This window comes from Anastrepha ludens, chromosome 2 (genome assembly GCF_028408465.1).
Source record: "Anastrepha ludens isolate Willacy chromosome 2, idAnaLude1.1, whole genome shotgun sequence".
Classification (NCBI taxonomy): Eukaryota; Metazoa; Arthropoda; class Insecta; order Diptera; family Tephritidae; genus Anastrepha; species Anastrepha ludens.
In genome coordinates this window covers 103,891,534-103,910,928 of record NC_071498.1, presented here as the reverse complement: position 1 = coordinate 103,910,928, position 19,395 = coordinate 103,891,534, and the positions used below count along the sequence as shown (strand labels likewise).

Sequence of the window (19,395 nt, the reverse complement as noted above, 5' to 3'; positions counted from 1 at the left end):
TTTTTGGGTCGCTGATTACAAATCTGTTGTTAGATTTCCAAATTTCAAAATGGCGGATCCAATATGGCGAATGATTTGTGAAAAATATTTTTAATTTACATTGAATTTGTGTCTTGAAGGATTTTGGGGGTCGCTTAATACAAATGTGACATTAAAAATCCACAATTAAAATTATAGCTGTTTAGATACAATTGACAATTTTACATTTTTTTTACAAAATAATTGAAGTTGGCTTGTTTTCTTGATACCTAATAGATTTGGAATCAGTTCCAATCATAACAATTTTCGTGTCTCGTGACATATCCCTTGTTTTACTTTTTGATCGCTACCATATGGCTGTAAGGGTGATTTTTCATAAACAGAATCTTTGCTTAATAACTTCATAAATATTGTCTTGATTAAGTTGAAATTTTCGGTTTTAAATTAATTTAAATAAAAAATTTATTTGTAACAATTCATCCTGAATTTTTTTTTTTTTTTTTTTTAGCTGAAGTTGAGAATTTGATGAGTTTTTTGAGGTTTAGTTCGTTATTTTCATTGAAACCCAAGCGATTATTTGATAAATTCATGTAAAAATGACAAATGATGGAAAATCAGTGGAACCAATTAACAATGTTACTGTATATTTATATTATAAAACAATATAATTTGCGAATTTTTATAATGTCTTACCTTACTTAAAATATATGTCAGGAAGATATTATCACTCAGCAGTTGAATTATAAGATAACCATCGCTAATTTTGGCTATCTTATTTTTAAAAATAGTTTTTTCTTTCTACCTACATAATTAATTTTCACGGATATATAAAGAATTATTTATATACCATTATGCCCTAACCCCCACATACCATACTAATATACCATTCATCATATCTATGTCATATGTCGAACAAGTCTATTGACTTCTTTGCTTTCGAGAAATTGAACATTAAAAAATAATTATACTATGACCTTGCCTTACCTTTACCGGTTGGAACAAAAATATTCTTGCCCTAACTGTCAGGAAAATGATTTTGTCTTACCTTTGCTGGTTGGACCAAAACAAGTCTTGCCTTAACTGTCTGGACTATGGTTTTCTCTTACCATTGCTGGTTGGACCAAAACTAGTCTTGCCTTAACTGTCTGGACCTTAGCTATCCATATTGGATCCGCCTTCTTAAATTTTTTGAAACTAACAAAAGATTCGACTAAAAACCCCTGAGTAACGAGTTTCATGCGAATTCATGAGTTTTTTCAAAAATCCGTCCGCCATATTGGATCCGCCATTTTTAATTTTTTAATTTTTCATTTTGTATTTTAAAGTAAACTTTATTAGCTAAATTTTGAGACTTCGTACAACTCTTTCCGTTGAAATGAATTTTTTTGGCATAGGTTATTAGAATGAATTTAATGAATTTCGATTACATTTTTAGCCATATTAAATGAGCCATCTTGAATTTCGTTTTCGGCCACTCTGCATTGAAAAGTAGATAAAAAGAGCTAAATTTTAAGCCCTATTAGAACTCTCTAGGTCAAAAACATTTTTGGATGGATGGGGGTCTCCCGTTGAGAAAGAATGCCCCATATATATATATAATTGGCGCGTACACCCTTTTTGGGTGTTTGGCCGAGCACCTCCTCCTACTTGTGGCGTGCGTCTTGATGTTGTTCCACAAATGGAGGGTCCTACAGTTTCGAGCCGACTTCGAATGGAAGATATTTTTTATGAGGAGCTCTTTCATGGCAGAAATACACTCGGAGGTTTGCCATTGCCTGCCGAGGGGCGACCGCTATTACAAAAATGTTTTCCTTACAATAATTTTTCGAGCTTCGAACCTACGTTCTCTCTGTGAATTCCGAATGGTAGTCACGCACCAATCCATTCGGCTACTGCGGCCGCCTAATATAATAAATATAGTATGTACATATGAATATTAATTGTTATGAATTTTAAATTGAATTAAATTCAACTTAATAATAAGACATCATGAAATAATTGCACCTAAATATGTCACCTAATAACTTGTGAAATTACAAAGAAATAAAATTTGTTTACTGATTTTGTCATTGCTTGGGGAACATTAATACATACCTCACTACTGATAAGACGAGCAAGGCGATTAGCGATTCAATACACAATCACTGAATATTTTTGTGTTATATGTTTGAATGTATGCGTATATTGGTGTATGATAAAAACGATTTCTTGTTTGCAATTAGTATAGGGTGGTGCAAAATTAATCAACTTTGTTTTTCAATTTTATTTTTAAATAACTTTTTTTACTAAATAAAAAACATGATGGAAATCTTTATTTGTATACTGCAGCTGTCTAGTTCACACGTGTCAAAGAGGTTTGACATATGACGCCGCTAGGGTGATTAATTTTGCGCCACCTTGTATTATATTTGTTGTCATTTGTTACATAAAATTGTTAAAATGTATATGTATGCATATGCGTATATGTCTGATACGCGCAAAAATTATGTGCTGTTAGTTGCTCTGCAACGGCTTTATTTTTTAATGATTCACTTGGTGTGGCGACACTTCACTTTGATATAAAAGGTTTTCGTGAGTGTTGATAGAAAGTTTGGCATCTCCTTTAATTGATTCAATGCCTCAACTTTGGCGAATGACTGATATTCATAAGCCACTTTGCGATTGACTGCGGTCAATAGGCGTAGGAAATCAACACCTTCAGTGCTTGCATTTGACTTCTGGGCGCTCGCTGTTAAGACTTTACATAGGCTCTGTATGAACCAAGAACCATTCTCGACGTTACGAAATGAATAATACTCTAAAAAAGAATTTTAAAACATTACAAAAATGTCTCTATAGTTTCCCTCTGTGGACTTACTTTCAAATGTCGAATACATTACTACTAGATCGGCTGTATTTGGTATAGCATAGGTTATCACAGGCGGTTTTTCTTCGGGTAGGCTAGGTCCTCCAATTTGTCGCGTCATCACAGCGAATTCACTAAAGACGACAGGTTTGTCTAGTCGCTCACCGCGACACGCCTAAACACCAAAAAGAAGAAATGAGACGTCTTAGCTATGGCGGATTTTGGAAATTAATTCTACACCTTACTTGCACAAAGAAAATTTTTGGCTTATTAATCAAGCTCTTGCAATTTTCGCCCAAGAATGGTTGCCAGAGGCGCTCCACCGGATAACTCATATCGCTGGCGAATACTCGCCCTTCGGCGCCATGTGACATAACAACCAATACAAAACAATCATTGTTGGTGTGATCGTCTTTGGCGACTAAAAATAAAAAATTAAAAAAATCGTTAGTAAAGTAAAATTGAATTGAAATTTGGAAGGATGATGGATTAAGTGCAACAACTTCCATAAGAAACTATTAGGAAAAGTAAGCATTACAAAAAATTATCAACGATTTATCAAGGCAAAAATTTACGGGATGATATACTAATTACCCATACTAATTGAATAACTGCCCAATTTTATTGTTAGTAGATTATCTTAGTGGAATGTTCGACATCGAAAAGCTGCAATCACGACAGACAGCCAGAAGATTCGCCACTCGACTCTCACTCCTGCTCTCGGAGAGCACTGCCCAACAAACCGGCATGCGCGAGCAATGGAGCAACATTTCTCGTTCCCTACGTACCGCCGCCGAAGAAGAAATCGGATTCCGGCGAGCCCGAAAAAACAATTGGTACGACGAGGAATGTCATGCTGCCGCAGAAAGAAAGGATGCCGCCTATAGAGCCACGCTGCGATCGGGCGCAACGCGAGCCATGTGGGATCGCTACAGAGAGCTGAAAAAGGAAGAGAGACGTATTATCCGACAGAAGAAACGAGAGGCCGAAATACGTGAGTGCGAGGAGCTTGAGATGCTGGCCAATAGGAACAACGCCCGAAAATTTTACCAGAAAGTTCGGCGGCTTACAGAAGGTTTTAAGACCGGGGCGTTGTCCTGTAAGAACAAAGACGGTGATCTGGTGACTGACGTACAGAGCAATCTTAAATTATGGAGGGAACACTTCTCGAACCTGTTAAATGGTGACAGCTGCGCATGTCATAGAGAATGTGAAGATCCCGATACCCCAATCGTTGACGACGGAATTGTCGTTCCGTTACCCGACCATGACGAGGTGAGAATAGCAATATCACGGCTAAAGAACAACAAAGCCGCGGGCGCCGACGGACTGCCGGCTGAGCTATTCAAACATGGCGGCGAGGAGCTGGTAAGGTGCATGCATCAGCTCCTATGCAGAATATGGTCGGATGAAAGCATGCCTGCCGATTGGAATTTAAGTGTGCTCTGCCCAATCCATAAGAAGGGCGATCCTGCAATTTGTGCCAATTACCGCGGGATTAGTCTTCTAAATATCGCCTATAAGGTTCTAGCGAGCGTATTGTGTGAAAGGCTGAAGCCCACCGTCAACCAACTGATTGGACCTTATCAGTGTGGCTTCAGACCTGGAAAGTCTACCATAGACCAAATATTCACAATACGCCAAATCTTGGAAAATACCCATGAAAGGAGAATCGACACACACCATCTTTTCGTCGACTTCAAAGCTGCATTCGACAGTACGGAAAGGAGTTACCTGTATGCCGCGATGTCTGAATTTGGTATCCCCGCAAAACTAATACGGCTATGTAAGATGACGTTGCTCAACACCAGCAGCGCCGTCAGAATTGGGAAGGACCTCTCCGAGCCGTTTGATACCAAACGAGGTTTCAGACAGGGTGACTCGCTGTCGTGTGACTTCTTTAACCTGATGTTGGAGAGCATCGTACGAGCCGCAGAACTTAATCGCTCAGGCACAATTTTTTATAAGAGCGTACAATTGCTGGCGTACGCCGATGATATTGACATCATCGGCCTTAACAACCGCGCTGTTAGTTCTGCCTTCTCCAAACTGGATAAAGAGGCAAAGCGAATGGGTTTGGTGGTGAACGAGGACAAAACGAAGTACCTCCTGTCTTCAAACAAACAGTCGGCGCACTCGCGTATCGGCACCCACGTCACTGTTGACAGTTATAATTTTGAGGTTGTAAAAGACTTCGTGTATTTAGGAACCAGCATTAACACCGATAACAATGTCAGCCTTGAAATCCAACGTAGAATCTCTCTTGCCAACAAGTGCTACTTTGGACTAAGTAGGCAATTGAGCAGTAAAGTCCTCTCTCGTCGAACAAAACTAACACTCTACAAGACTCTCATCATGCCCGTCCTAACGTATGGCGCAGAAGCTTGGACGATGACAACATCCGATGAAGCGACGCTTGGAGTGTTCGAGAGAAAGATTCTGCGTAAGATTTTTGGACCTTTGCACGTTGGCAACGGCGAATATCGTAGACGATGGAACGATGAGCTGTATGAGCTTTACGACGACATAGACATAGCGCAGCGAATAAAGATCCAGCGGCTTCGTTGGCTGGGTCATGTCGTCCGAATGGATACAAACGCTCCGGCTTTGAAAGTATTCGATGCGGTACCAGCTGGTGGTAGCAGAGGAAGAGGGCGGCCTCCTCTGCGTTGGAAAGATCAGGTGGAGAGGGACTTGGCTTCACTTGGAGTGTCCAATTGGCGCCGGTTAGCACGAGAAAGAAACGACTGGCGCGCTTTGTTAATCTCGGCCAAAATCGCGTAAGCGGTTATCGCGCCAATTAAGAAGAAGAGAAGATTATCTTAGTGTAGAGGATACTGTCAAATGAGAATCAAATTTGATTGATAGACTTAAAATATTTTTTATTTTATATTTTTGTAAAAATCCGGCTTGAATTTGAGAATAATTTTTGCAAACCAAAATTTTATAAGTATTTAACCTTGAATTAGTATAAAAATAATAATTAATTAAATTTATTACCTTAAAGCAATTTTTTTTTGTGATGTAAGCTGCGAATTTTCTAATGAATCTCAAATGAAATATTTGACATGACACTGGCGGCAGACTTATTAAGTAAGACCAAATTTATCAAAAGCTTGCTTACATTACCTTAAGTCGTGAATTATTATTGCAATAATGAGACTTAATAAAACTCTGCATAGCTTTTAAGTCGTAATTTGTAATTTTTTATTTATTTATATATGTAGTTATAAATGGGTGATTTCTTAGCTATTATCTACATATTTATACAGTTGGTTTAAACAGCTGACGCACTTTTCGTGTTTTCTTTCACTGTCAAACATCTTCAGTTCGGTCTATAATTTAACCATGAATCGTCTTACAAACGAACAACGCTTGCAAATCATTGAATTTTATTATAAAAGTGCGTGTTCTGTTAAGAAAGTTTAAGATCTACTTTTTTATCGAAAAATATCGAAGCTCATTTTTGGATCAATGGGTACGTAAATAAGTAGAATTGTCCATTTTGGAGTGAAGATCAGCCAGAAGAATTGCAAGAGCTACCAATGTATCCAGAAAAGGTCACAGTTTGGTGCGGTTTTTTGGCTGGAGGTATCATTGGACCGTACTTCTTCAAAGATGCTGCGAATCGTAACGTAACTGTGAATGGTGAGTGCTACCGTGAAATGATATCCAACTTTTTTTGCCCAAAATGCAAGAGCTTTTCTTGCACGACATGTGGTTTCAGCAAGACGGTGCTACATGCCACACAGCACGCGTAACAATGGACTTGTTGAGAGGCGAGTTCGGTGAACATTTTATTTAACGTTCGGGACCTGTCAATTGGCCACCCAGATCGTGCGATATAACGCCTTTAGATTATTTTTTGTGGGGCTATGTTAAAACTCATGTCTATTCAGAAAAGCCTGCTTCAATTAACGCATTGGAAGACAAAATTAAAGCATTTATATGTGAGATACTGGCCGAAGCATTGGAAAGAGTATGTCAAAATTGGACTAAGTGGATGGACGATTTGAAGCGCAGTCGCGGTCAACATTTTTATAAAATAATCTTCAAACATTAAATTATATGGCCTGTACTATTGATTTAAATAAAAATTTCATGCATTTTTTTGAACTTTACGTGTGTTTTTTTTTTTAACTTTCCTATAGCTCTTAAAAAATCATCCTTTAGCTTTTATATATCTTCTGGGAATTAAGTTTCTTGATTCAAAATTTAACAGGAAGTTGAATTTTACATTTAACACTTTTTTTGTTCATTTCCTCTATTAAATGTATATTTTTGCCATTTTGACAATAAAAATTCACTTAAATTTGGAAGATTGTTCAAACTTCTCCATCAACTAATCAAACATGTTTTTTTGTAAAAGTTACGCCATATTGAGGTAATCGGTAATGATATATATATGTATATGTATATAATTGGCCCTTTTTGGGTGTTTGGCCGAGCTCCTCCTCCTATTTGAGGCGTGCGTCTTGATGTTGTTCCACAAATAGAGGGACCTACAGTTTTAAGCCGACTTGAACGGCAGATATTTTAATGAAGAGTTTTTTCATGGCAGAAATACACTCGGAGGTTTACCATTGCCTGCCGAGGGTAATGATCGGTGATAGGTAGACGGTAATGATACTCTAAAGAAAACAGCCATTTACGAGTGGGATGAAATCTTCATAAGAGATTATGAGTTCAGAGTCCATGAAAGATGCCGAACGTAGTGACAGGCCGTCGACATCGGAAACTGATAAACGTCAATAAACTGCAAGAAAAGTTGATCAATAGCAGAAAGTGATCATTAGACAGCTGGCAGAAGACTTGAACATTGAGTACGACACGCAATCCAGACATCAGACGAGTGAATGAAAAGCTCCGATTGAACCGAAACCAAAACACCACATATCTTTCAGTCAAAAAATGAAGCGATGTTCACGGTTTTTATGGATTTCAAAGGTATTGTACACCACGCATTTTTGACAGAAGGTCAGACAGTTAATAAGGACTATTATTTGGGCACTATGACACAGTTACGAGATGCAATTCGTCAGACAAGAAATGATTTGAAGGAAAATAACTCATGAATTTTTCACTACGATAGCGTACCGTCGCCCAGTGCCATTATTATTCGTGAAATTGTGACTAAGATCGAAACGAATACCATCCAACAGTACCAACAGTAATCGTATTCATCTGATATGGCTCCCTATAACTTTTTCCTGGTTGATCGAGTCAAAAAACCACTACGGGGAACCACTTCGGCGTTTTAACAGCCGAAAGAAAGTAATTGAAAAATCGAAGATGGCTCTGATGGCTACACCGAAAATAGACTTCCAGAAATAAAGAGGAGAGCTGGATCAAACGCAGGGATAAGTGCATTGCCGTTGATGGGGAGTACTTTGAGGCGATAAAACTCACTTTTGAGAAATAAACTTGTGTTTTGAATTTTCTGAATATATTCCGCGAACTTTTTGCTCAAAGTGGTATGACTTTCATTTTTAAAATGAACTGTACAAAGTTTTCAAGAGTTTCTGAAGCTTACATTAGAATTTTCTGCTTTATTTTCTTTTTGAAAAGCACCTCTTTGAAATACTTTCATCCCAGCTTTGCTATGTCCAATCTTAGTCCTTTGCCTCCTTAATCTGCATCCAGTGCTGTGTACAATCTTAACAGATTGTTTGCCTTTCCATTTCTAACCTTGGGCTTAGGGTCATTGAAGAGTCAATGTCATTGCATTTAGTCCACTTTCCATTTGTTGTGGCTGTACCATATTCGTTAATATTCAGCGCAAAACTGTGATTATAAAATGCTGCCTTATAATTTATTTCGTAGCCACACGCAGTCACTTAATCCACTATATGAATTCCTTGATTATTAGCATGCCCGAGATTGACCCAATAACTGCAGTTCTTGATTCCACTATCTTGGCTCTTATTGCCTTTAGTTTACTTGGGTTTTCAATGAATAAGAGACGTTTACTTCGCTGTAGATTAGTTAGCTCGCTTACGCAAAGATCTATGTGAGCATTTGATCTGTAGGTTTCCCAAATATAATATATGTTATATACTAATTACTACCGGTTCTCATTCGGGGCTGTCGATGTAGATCAAACTACTAGTTTTATGTTGGTATTTCTGTTTCTTATTTTTCCTATGTCCGAGTTTTTGATGCTATAAAGCCAAGTCCTTAAAATCCTTAAACGATATTTCTTTTTAAAATAAGTTCACTAAGCAAGCCTAGAAATTATATATTAAAAAATATTCAAATATGGCTACAAAACACAAAAAGTTTTTTTTCGATAAGTAATCGATATTTTAATGTCGAAGAAATATCTAAAATCGTTTCATTAGAGCATCAAAGCTCAAAAGGCTACTGCATTTTTTATGACCTTGCTTATATGTATAAAGTGCATATGTCATGTATGTGTGTATATGGATTTCTTTTTGTTGCTCCAAGGCGATAACAACTGTGCGGAAATATTATATTAGAATTTTTGCAGGCACGCATTTATTACGTATGTACGAATGCATATGCACACATGTATGGATTTACAGTTAATCATTCACATGTAGATAACTATAGAAACAGAATTATTCATATGCCCATACTTAGTATTCAAAAGAGTTATAGGTAATTGCATGCGATCAAATGCACTAGTATAGGTTTACATACAATACATACATGCGCGTTTGTATAGGTACGATTTTCAAAGTTTCACTCACATGCATTCGTTTCCAAACAGTGCATAATTTTTTATTATATTACGAACTACGAGTATTATTTGTGTTTTTTACAGGAATCTGAAATATTAAATTAGTTAAAAATGAACTGAAATATATCGCATTCGAAGTGCATTAAACCAACAACAGTGTGTCGATAAACTCGTTTTACCTTTCCTTCATATTCGTATGTATACACATTAGTGCGAGCCAATTTTTTTCGACATTGTACCTGTCAGATTCGGATTATGCAGGGCCCGCCATCTACCGTTATGGATTTGAACTAGGTATTATTTGAAGAATGGTAACACTTAGCTGTCATCTGATTTGACAGAAAATTAGTTTTATTCTTCCGCTGAACGAAAATGGTTGTGTATACGCTCAAAGAACGCTGGGAAATATTGCGACATTACTTTGAAAATCATGGTAATGTGGCAGAATGTGTACGAACATTCTTGCCACACAGCGAATGCTACGATCAATCTTTTGCACACTGTCTTCGAAGATCGCATTATCAGCCGAAATTCTGATATCTTTTGGCCGCCTCGGAGCTGCGATTTGACGCCGTTGGATTATTATCGCCGTCAAAGACCAGCGTTATGCCAACAAACCAGCAACAATTGATGCACTGAAGACATACGCGATGTCATAGCTGAAATACAGCCGCATACAATCAAAAATGTGTTGGAAAATTGGACCGATCGTATGGGATGGTGCATGGCTAGCCGAGGCAGCCACATGAATGAAGTTGTGTTCCATCATTAACCGGAAGGATTGTACTTCAACATAAAAAACAAACAGTTTTGAGTAGTTTCTTTTTTATAGCATTTTTAATTCCGCAAAGTTATATGGCGGACCCTTTACATTAAAACTGAAGAAAAAAGTTCGCTTGAGCATAATTCTAAAGCTGATTTCGATGTATGCTACTTAGGATGTTATTTTGAGGCGACCCGGTGATATGGAAATTTCAAAAAATCGAGTTTTTTGTTTTTTGCGATATTTCGAAAGTATAGTATCTTAAGAATATACTGTGAAATTTTCATGCGGAAGCTCCCAATATCATAGCTTCTACAGCCCATTAACTTTAAACTCATTTCTCTCGAACACCTTTTTTGGCCTGATATTGTCAAAAAAAAAGCTATTCAACCGAATCATCTGAAATTTTGTTGTTCAAAACATCAAAAATCCTATTATTATTTCAATAGAATTAATTAGACTATAGAAATAACTTACTAGAATCATGTTATTATTTCAATTATTTTGAATTTTTGTATTAAAAAACTGAAGGAAACACCGATTTTTAGATTGTCATTTTTTTTATTCTAGTAGCGGTACATATGTAGCTACAGTCATATTGATCAATAAGTTTTTTGGTTTTTGTGTTTCAGATAAATGGAAGAGCCAAAATGGACAACACCGTCCAGGTCCAATTTTTCCGGAGGGTCAATTTCAGCGCCATTTTTTAAATTATTAAAATTAAAAAAAAGATCTGTTTTTCATTTTAGTATGTAAAAGAAGCTTAACAAATTTAAATATCGATTCTCATTTTTTTATTATAAAAAAAAATCCGGATAACACCTCCCTAAAACAAAATATCTAAAAATTCAGATTCTTTAAGGTTTCTCTATAATACAATTGTTCAAAATACGGCTCCTATCACTTATATGTGGAAAACTAAATCATTCAAATGTCCGCCATGAGCACGTCTACAAGTAAAAATTGTCAAAGAGTTGAGATATCGATTTTTTTGGTGCCAGTCCTTCTTCCTCAGCAGAATCCAACAGAACCAGTTTCTTGAAATTTTTTCGCCAACATTTAAATAGTTGGTTCATTCAGACGATTATTTCCACCAAAAAATCACGAATTTGGCGATAAATGGAATGAAAATGGTCAATCATAATAAGATGATATAAGAAAGAGTACCTTTATATTTAATTCTGACTTTTCGGTACGAAGAACTTATTTTCTAGCATCTAGGGTATCTAGTTTTTATTTAAATAACCTAAAATGATGGTGCAACAAAACAAGTTATACATTCTGTCAAAAAAATATCGGGTATTGTTCATTTAAAAAGCGCACGTTGCATATATGCCTTCATTTTTTTTTGCTGGAATGTTGGTACAACTGTCCTCTATAGCAGTGGTCGCCAACCCGTCGATCGCGAGCTACCGGTAGCTCGCAAATTCAATTCTGGTAGCTCGCGCTGCTCACGTTGCAAAAAATCCAAAAGTCTGAAAATCATACCAGTATTAGAAAATTTCAGAAATTTTCATAATAAATAGATAAACAGCGGCAACTCTGCGGTAAGCGATTTCGCGCCGACAAACACGTCGCGAAGTCGCGGCTCCGTTCTAGGATCGGCTGGAACCGATTAGCGTGTTCGAGAATTTTTTGGCTTTATATATACGCAATGCACGTCGACATTGCGCTCAGTTTAATACTGAACGGCATTATCAACGTTCTGCGTGCAGCGGTTGGGTTAGAGTTCAAAACATTATGGCTAGCAGTAGTAAGAAGGCGAAGACATACCATTTTCATTCGGAATGGGAAGAACAATACTTCTTCACAGAAGTTAAAGGCAAAAGTGTTTGTTTGTTATGTAATATATCTGTGTCAGTTCCTAAAAAAGGAAATATTGAGAGGCATCATAAAACTGTACATTCGAATTTTGAGAAGGCATTCCCGTTAAAATCTGCCACCAGAAAAGAAAAACTGAAACATTTAAAAATCCAGGTAATTGGACAACAGTCAATATTTTTGAAAACAATCGACAAAAATAAGGCTGCAACTGAAGCATCTTATTGTGTTTCCCAGATAATTGCACAAACGAAAAAACCTTATGAAGACGGGGAAATCATAAAACAAGTATTTTTGGAAGCTGCAAATTCTTTATTCGCCAACTTTAGAAATAAAGACGAAATAGTGTCTGCTATAAAATCTATGCAACTTTCTGCTAATACAGTGATGAGGCGAGTAGAAGTATTGAGCAATGATATTTTTTTACAGTTAAGAAGTGACTTAGATAACTGTATTTATTTTTCACTGCAACTGGATGAATCAATAGATGTAGTTGACACCTCACAGATGGCCATATTTGTCAGGATGGCTTTTAGTGATTTTACAATTAAAGAAGATCTTTTGAAGTTTATTCCATTCAAAGGACATACTACTGGGCTAAAGCTGTTTTCTCATTTAAAAAATCTCATCTCTTCTGAGAAAATTCCAATATCAAAAATGGTAGGCCTGACAAGTGACGGTGCTCCAGCTATGGTGGGTTGTGACAAGGGGCTCGTGGCGCTATGTCATAAGGATGAAAGTTTTCCACGATTTCTTAGTTACCACTGTATTATACATCAGCAAGCATTATGTGGAAATTTTCTAAACTTGAACTATGAAACTGGTGGTAAAATTGTGAACAAGATTAGAGCTCAAGCGTTACAAAGAAGATTATTCAAAACCTTGGCTGATGAAATTGACTGTCAATACGGAGAGCTACTTCTTCACTCTGAAGTGCGATGGTTAAGCAGAGGACGAGTGCTCAAACGTTTCAATGATGTCCTGCCTGCTATACTCCAATTTTTCAAAGAACGCGATGAACCGATTCCTGAACTGGAAAATTCGACTTGGCTCAGAGATTTTGGTTTTCTTGTGGACATTACAGAGAAATTAAATGAGCTTAACTTGCAGCTTCAAGGCAGGGATAAAGAATTAGCGGAAATGATTTCTGATATAAATGCATTTATTACAAAACTTGAATTTTGGGAACAAAACCTAAAAAACCGCGATACTAAGCATTGCAGTTTACAACTTGTGTTATGAACAACTTTGGCGAAGACATTGCTGTGACAGAAATGAAACTGATTGCTTTTCAAACTGACTTGACTTTAAAATCTTTAGGTTCAAATACAAAATGTATATGGACTTTAGTAAGTAAAGATAAGTATTCAGTTTTATGTCGTGTTGCGTTGAAAGTGAAAGCGTTATTCAGTTCAACTTATTTGTGTGAATCTTCTTTTTCCAATATGAAATTAATTAAAAATAAATACCGCAATCGGCTTACAGATATACATTTGGATAACTGTATTCGAATGACTGTATCTAATTATACTGCAAATATTAAAAAAATTATCGATGAGTGAGAATGTCAACCTTCTCATTAAATATGCTCTTTTTATCTGCCCATATTTTATTTATATAATAATGTACTATTACTGTTTTGTTGTTTTTTTAAGTCGCTCGTGATTTGCCATTATGACTGCAAAAAATTTTGTTACGATTGATAGGTGTGAACATGGATGTAGTTATGCATAAGTATAAGCCCTATAAGTCATAAGTTTATTATATATAGAACGTATATTAGTAAAATAAATACATGTATTGTATGTCGAATATAACTGTGTATTATTTAATTCATGTTGGCTTGTGCAAGTAGCTCGCTGCCTATTTCAAAATCTTGAAAGTAGCTCAACACATTGAAAAGGTTGGCGACCACTGCTCTATAGTGTCGCAGAGTTTAAGCGTGATCTGTCAATTAGCTGGTTTTTGGCATTTAATTATATCAGTCAACCGCAGCTGTGTTCTGCGATTTTCACTATGGGTAAAAACGTCGAACAAAGAATTTGTCTTAAATTTTGTGTTCTGAATGGGATCTCGTATGCCGAATCGCTGAAAATGTTGCAGAAAGCCTATGACGAGTGTGCTTTATCAAAAACACGGATCTACGATGGGTATACAACTTTTACAGTGGGCCGAGAAGTCGCGGAGGATTTGCCCTGATCTGGTAGCCCATCAACGTCTTCAACGTGTGATAACGGCGACAAAGTCAAGGAAATGGTGCTGGATAACCATAATTTCAGTTGAGGGAGGTAGTTTGTGACGTTAGCTTGTCTTACGAATCAATTCGCAACATTTTACACCATCAATTGGGCATGAAACGCGTAGCTGCTCGACTCGTTCCAAGAGAGTTGAATTTCTTTCAAAAAATTCATCGGAAGAAGGTGGCTGAAGGCATGCTTGAGCAAGTGAATTCGGACTCAGCGTTTATCCAGCCCATCATAAGAGGTGATGAGACGGGGGTATATGAATTTGATATGCAAACCAGTCAACAGACTACTGAATGGCTCATCCACATAGCCAAAACCCCAAAAACCACTTCAAAATCAGACAAAAGTGAAACACACGCTACTAGTTTTCTTTGAATATCATGGTGTTGTGCACTCGGAATTCGTTTCAAATGGTTTTACGGTAAATAAAGAATACTATTTGGAAGTTATGCGACGTTTGAGAGAGAAATTTGCGTAGGAAACGACCCCAATTTGTGGAAAGAAAACCCATGGTAACGCACTGTACATGGATCCTATTTCGAAGGCGTCAAAATAAATTTTGATGATTAAAGAATTATTTTGTCAATTCGCGGTACTTTGTTGACAAAATGTTTGTAACTTTTTTATATTCTACTAGCGAAAACCCGCCCGTTCCGCTGGTCGTCTTTAAAAAAATCTAGATTAATTAATTAAATTAAGCCGAAAAATACTGTGTGTGTTTTTATAAAAACTTTCGCGCATGAAAAATAATGAAAGAAGTTTTTTTATTGTAATGCTCTTTGGTATACAATATTCTTCGTTTTACCAACTCTTGAGCATGAAACATAAAGTTGGCCATGAGAAAAACATGGGTATTCTAAATCAATACCACAAATTGATAAAGTTTGGCCTTGTGACTTATTAATAGTAATCGCGAATGCAAGGCGAACAGGCAATTGAAGACGTTTGAATTCAAACGGCATATCCGATGGTATCATTGGTATTCGCGGTATTAAAACGTCTTCACGAGAGTATTTTCCATTCAAAATTGTTGCTTCAATGACGTTATTCATCAATCTCTTAACTGTTAATCGAGTGCCATTACATAGTCGTGGTTGATTTATGTTTCTCAACATAATAATCGATGCTCCTATTTTCAAGTTTAGCATGTGTGGCGGTAATATAGGTAAATCAAAGGAATTCAAAAATTCAGTGGGATAATTTACAATATCATCTTGATTTGTAACGGTGTCAACGGATCGATATGTTTCTTCTGGACTTGGTATGTTAGACAAAATAGCCGCATTCATTTCATTCACATCTTTATTTTTGCCAGCCATGATGGCTCGTTCACTAATCCAATCATGATTTTTGTAATTTTGAGGCAAATTTGGGAAAATACTTTGAATTAACTGTTTTTTCGTTTGACTTATTTAACAAAAGTTTGGTTGTAAAGTTATTAAGCCTGTTAAATTATCGACAGGAACTTTGCCATTTCCAATATCCAATAATTGCTGTGAAAATTCTGCAGCTGATGGATCATTTTGCATTAGAACACGTACATTTGTAGTTAGTTTGAGTGTTTGAACATGTCTCCACAAATATGATGATTTCAAACATGCAACCAATTCATCTGCTACAGTTGCTCGAGGAATAACAGGCAGTGTTTGTCTAAAATCACCTGCCAGCAGCACTAAGGCACGACCAAACATTTCATTTTTACTACGTAAATCTCGTAATGTCCTATCAAGTGCTTCCAGTGACTTTTTATGTGCCATCGTGCACTCATCCATACAATTACGTGTGCGAAAAAGCGGAGAAGGAAACTGTTCTATTCCCCCAGCTTTAACCCAGCTATGTGTTCAGGTGCAAATGACTTTTTTGCGTGAAGTCTGATATAAAATAAGTTCTATTTACTCTTCTTAAATTTATATTATATAAACTTTTCCAGGCGAAGTAAAAAAACTGACATATATTTGCTTCAACCGTATATTTGTGAGTACACAGGCAATACGTAAATATATGAATGATATAGGTAATATCTCATATTAGGATAACCTTTCTGCAAAAAATTAAGGAAACGATCACCAATGATACAATGAATTTTTCACTATAACTGACTTCAGATTAACGTTTATATAATAAGCGTATATGTAACATTTTAAAATTTTTTTTTAATTTTTTTTTTAATTTTTAATAATAAGTGGTCTTCCTCTTCCTGTAGCTATTCCTTTTCCTCTTCCATCTCCAGCTCCATCTCCTTTCTTTATCCCGGAAACGGGCAGTAAAAATTACTTCATTTAAAAGCTTTCATCATCAGCTTCCATCTGATACCCATATTGTACAAACACATCCAAGGGTACCTTGGTCCACCTTTTCGGCTATATCTCGAGACCATAATCAGTCAGAGATCTAAAAAATACTCTGTATTAAAGCACTCATCAGTAGCTTTGATTTGATACCCACAATGTAAAAACACTTACTAGGGTTACCCGGGTCCTCGTTTTGGCCTTCGGCAGCGCCACCTGGTGGCGAGTGGAATATAAGCATATTATACTAACCTTCACCGTGGAAAAATATATATATATATACCAAATTTCCTATTAATCGGCCCAGACACACACGACCACAATGTATTCAATTCTAATGAATGATACCTATGTGCGGTACAAAAATACGTGCGGCAAATAGCAAAAACACTCACTTAACCGACGCACCGCACATACACGCGTTATCGGATTTCAACCAAACTTCACAGAAACCTTTGCCAAAGCAACACCAACAATGTGTGAAACTTTCATTGTTTTCCTTAAACGCGTTGCTGAGATTATCCCGGACAAATGCACACTTCTTTTCGGCTTCATGTTTATATATATAGATTAGCAAAATTGAGCGGCTGCCGTTGCCGAATGAATTGGAGCGTGACTACCAACCAAAGGTGCACAGGTTCGAGTCTCGGAAAAAGTCCAAAATGAAGAAAAAGTTTTTTCTAATATCGCTCGCTCTAATATCGGCAGACAATGGCAAGCCTCCGATTGTATTTCTACCATGAAAAAATTCCTCATAAAAAAAACCATAAAAAACAGAAGTGTACGCGCCAATTATTTATTTATTTTTTAATAGAAAAAGTGGCTGTATGGAATTATTTTTTATCTATAAATCAAACTAAAGCTTGCAAAACAAAACAAAAATAATTAAATTTTGTAATATTTTAAAAATATGCTTGTAAATGTTCTTTCAATCATAATTTTTTTTTTGCAATTTCCAACGTATTTAGAGTTATTTTAGATCCCTTTTACTTTCAACAGTTGTACTTTTTTTACTTTCTATTTTCAACGCCATAACTTCCTCACAAATTTTGTATTAATTAAAGACAGCTTCATTTAAAAGTTAGGGGGCTCGAAATTGACTTTAGAGCTATTAACTTAGAGCATTTTGGTGTAGAATCTGAATCTGCTAGAAACAAAGTCAAGAAAAATATTTCCATACAAATTTACCCACCCTAATGCACGTTCAATAGTCCATAAACATTTGGCTGTGAAAAAGATTCCTTTACATCACATACCGGATAATTTGATAATCGCACAAAAGAAGGCTCATGTCGATTGCTTCGAAACTTTATTCAAGCGCATGCAAAACTGTATTGATTTTCATAGACAATATTTTGAAAAGCAATAAAGCCATTCTCGATTAAAGATATGAATTTATTTGTACTTTTCTATCAAATCGCTTGTATACACGTACCTATACTCATATAAACATACACATTCAAATATGTACCTGTGCGTGCTTACATCGAACCTCGCTCCAAATTGCAAATTTTGTATTTTCCGTTATACAAAAACAAATGCATACTTACTTGCCCTTAGCTGTCCGTCCACCTCCTCGAATGTGAGATCATTAAATACACGCACATCGAAGCCATATAACTTTAATGTTTGCGCGATCGTATCACGATCCTTCTCCGTACCCATACGATCTTTCTGACCCTTGACGTATTTGTGATTCAGTATAACGGCAATACCCACATTTGGGTTATTATTTGGGTAGTACTCCTCCTCAGTAGAACGTGAAACAATTACTTGATTTGTTGGTGTGATGATGTCATGGGTTTGCCCCGCGTTCTTTGCAGCGTCAGCTTTGTCATGTTTCGCTTTGGATTTTTTGCCAGAGAAAAGTTCAAAATCTGCTTCATCCGACATGTCGTCGTCGTTGTCAGTTTTGCGATTATTTCTATATGGATTACAGTTACCTATTTTGAAGTTGTTTATTGAACTATTTGTACCACTAATTAACACCGATCCCCTAGTGACGACCACGACGTCTGCTCACAAACTGATTTTCCACACTTGGCTGGAATCTAAGTGAACAGTTAAGTGAATGAATGAATACGAGCATTAGAAGGTAATTTTTATCTTATCAAAAAAACATCAGCTCATGTTACTTCTCTTTTTCAGAAACTATATGTATGTGTGTGTAAGTACTTGTGCGCATTGGCTAAGTAAACCAATAGTCTCTGTGGAAACCTAGGGGGGACGATTGGTTGTTAAAGCAGGGAAGCCAAATATTGTATGAATATTATTAAATGGTAATACAGTGGCGGTGATATGCTGATTCAGAAACGGGCATATTAGTGGAGTTAAGTTTCAATTAATATTTTTTACAAATATGTATTTTCTACTACAATTTTTAGTTCAATAGGTTTTCATAAAGAAACTAGAATAAGAACAAGAATAAAGTAAGATTCCTTTGAGGATACTAGGAAAACAGTTATTTTTCAGTAATACTGTATAACTAAATCATGGTGAAAACATTTTTAGAGATGTACTACCTAGCAGACCGTTATTCGGCTCTGAGCGAATTTGACAGATATACTAGTTAGGAGTCCCGAACAAAAACCGAAAAGGTAATGGACAACAATGGATCAATTACTCCAGGTGGACCCACACAGGTGGCAATCCACCCACTTCGGCGGAAGGGGCATGGATTCGAGAGGCCCCAACCATAACCCAAGCCTCTTAATTCTATGAGCGAGAGCGCATCCTGGAGCAGACGGGGG

General features: G+C 36.5%; 1 protein-coding gene across 1 annotated transcript; it reads right to left on the bottom strand.

Moving 5' to 3' along the window:
• Positions 1 to 2,159: 2,159 nt before the first annotated feature.
• On the bottom strand, positions 2,160 to 18,677 carry LOC128854982 (caspase-3-like). The gene is made up of 4 exons (XM_054089515.1): positions 18,196 to 18,677; positions 3,070 to 3,245; positions 2,837 to 2,999; positions 2,160 to 2,776 (listed from the first exon to the last, which is right to left on the bottom strand). The coding sequence occupies exons 1-4, from the start codon at positions 18,536 to 18,538 to the stop codon at positions 2,508 to 2,510; spliced, it is 951 nt and encodes a 316-aa protein (XP_053945490.1). The 5' UTR covers positions 18,539 to 18,677; the 3' UTR covers positions 2,160 to 2,507.
• Between the last annotated feature and the right edge of the window lie 718 nt (positions 18,678 to 19,395).

Excerpts from the sequence above, each read along its gene's own strand:
- LOC128854982 (XM_054089515.1), bottom strand. The coding sequence starts at position 18,538 with ATGTCGGATGAAGCAGATTTTGAACTTTTCTCTGGCAAAAAATCCAAA. Across the intron at positions 3,246-18,195 it reads GGACGGACAGCTAAGGGCAA|TCGCCAAAGACGATCACACC; the intron begins GTAAGTATGCAT and ends TTTTATTTTTAG. Across the intron at positions 2,777-2,836 it reads AATGTATTCGACATTTGAAA|AGTATTATTCATTTCGTAAC; the intron begins GTAAGTCCACAG and ends ATTCTTTTTTAG.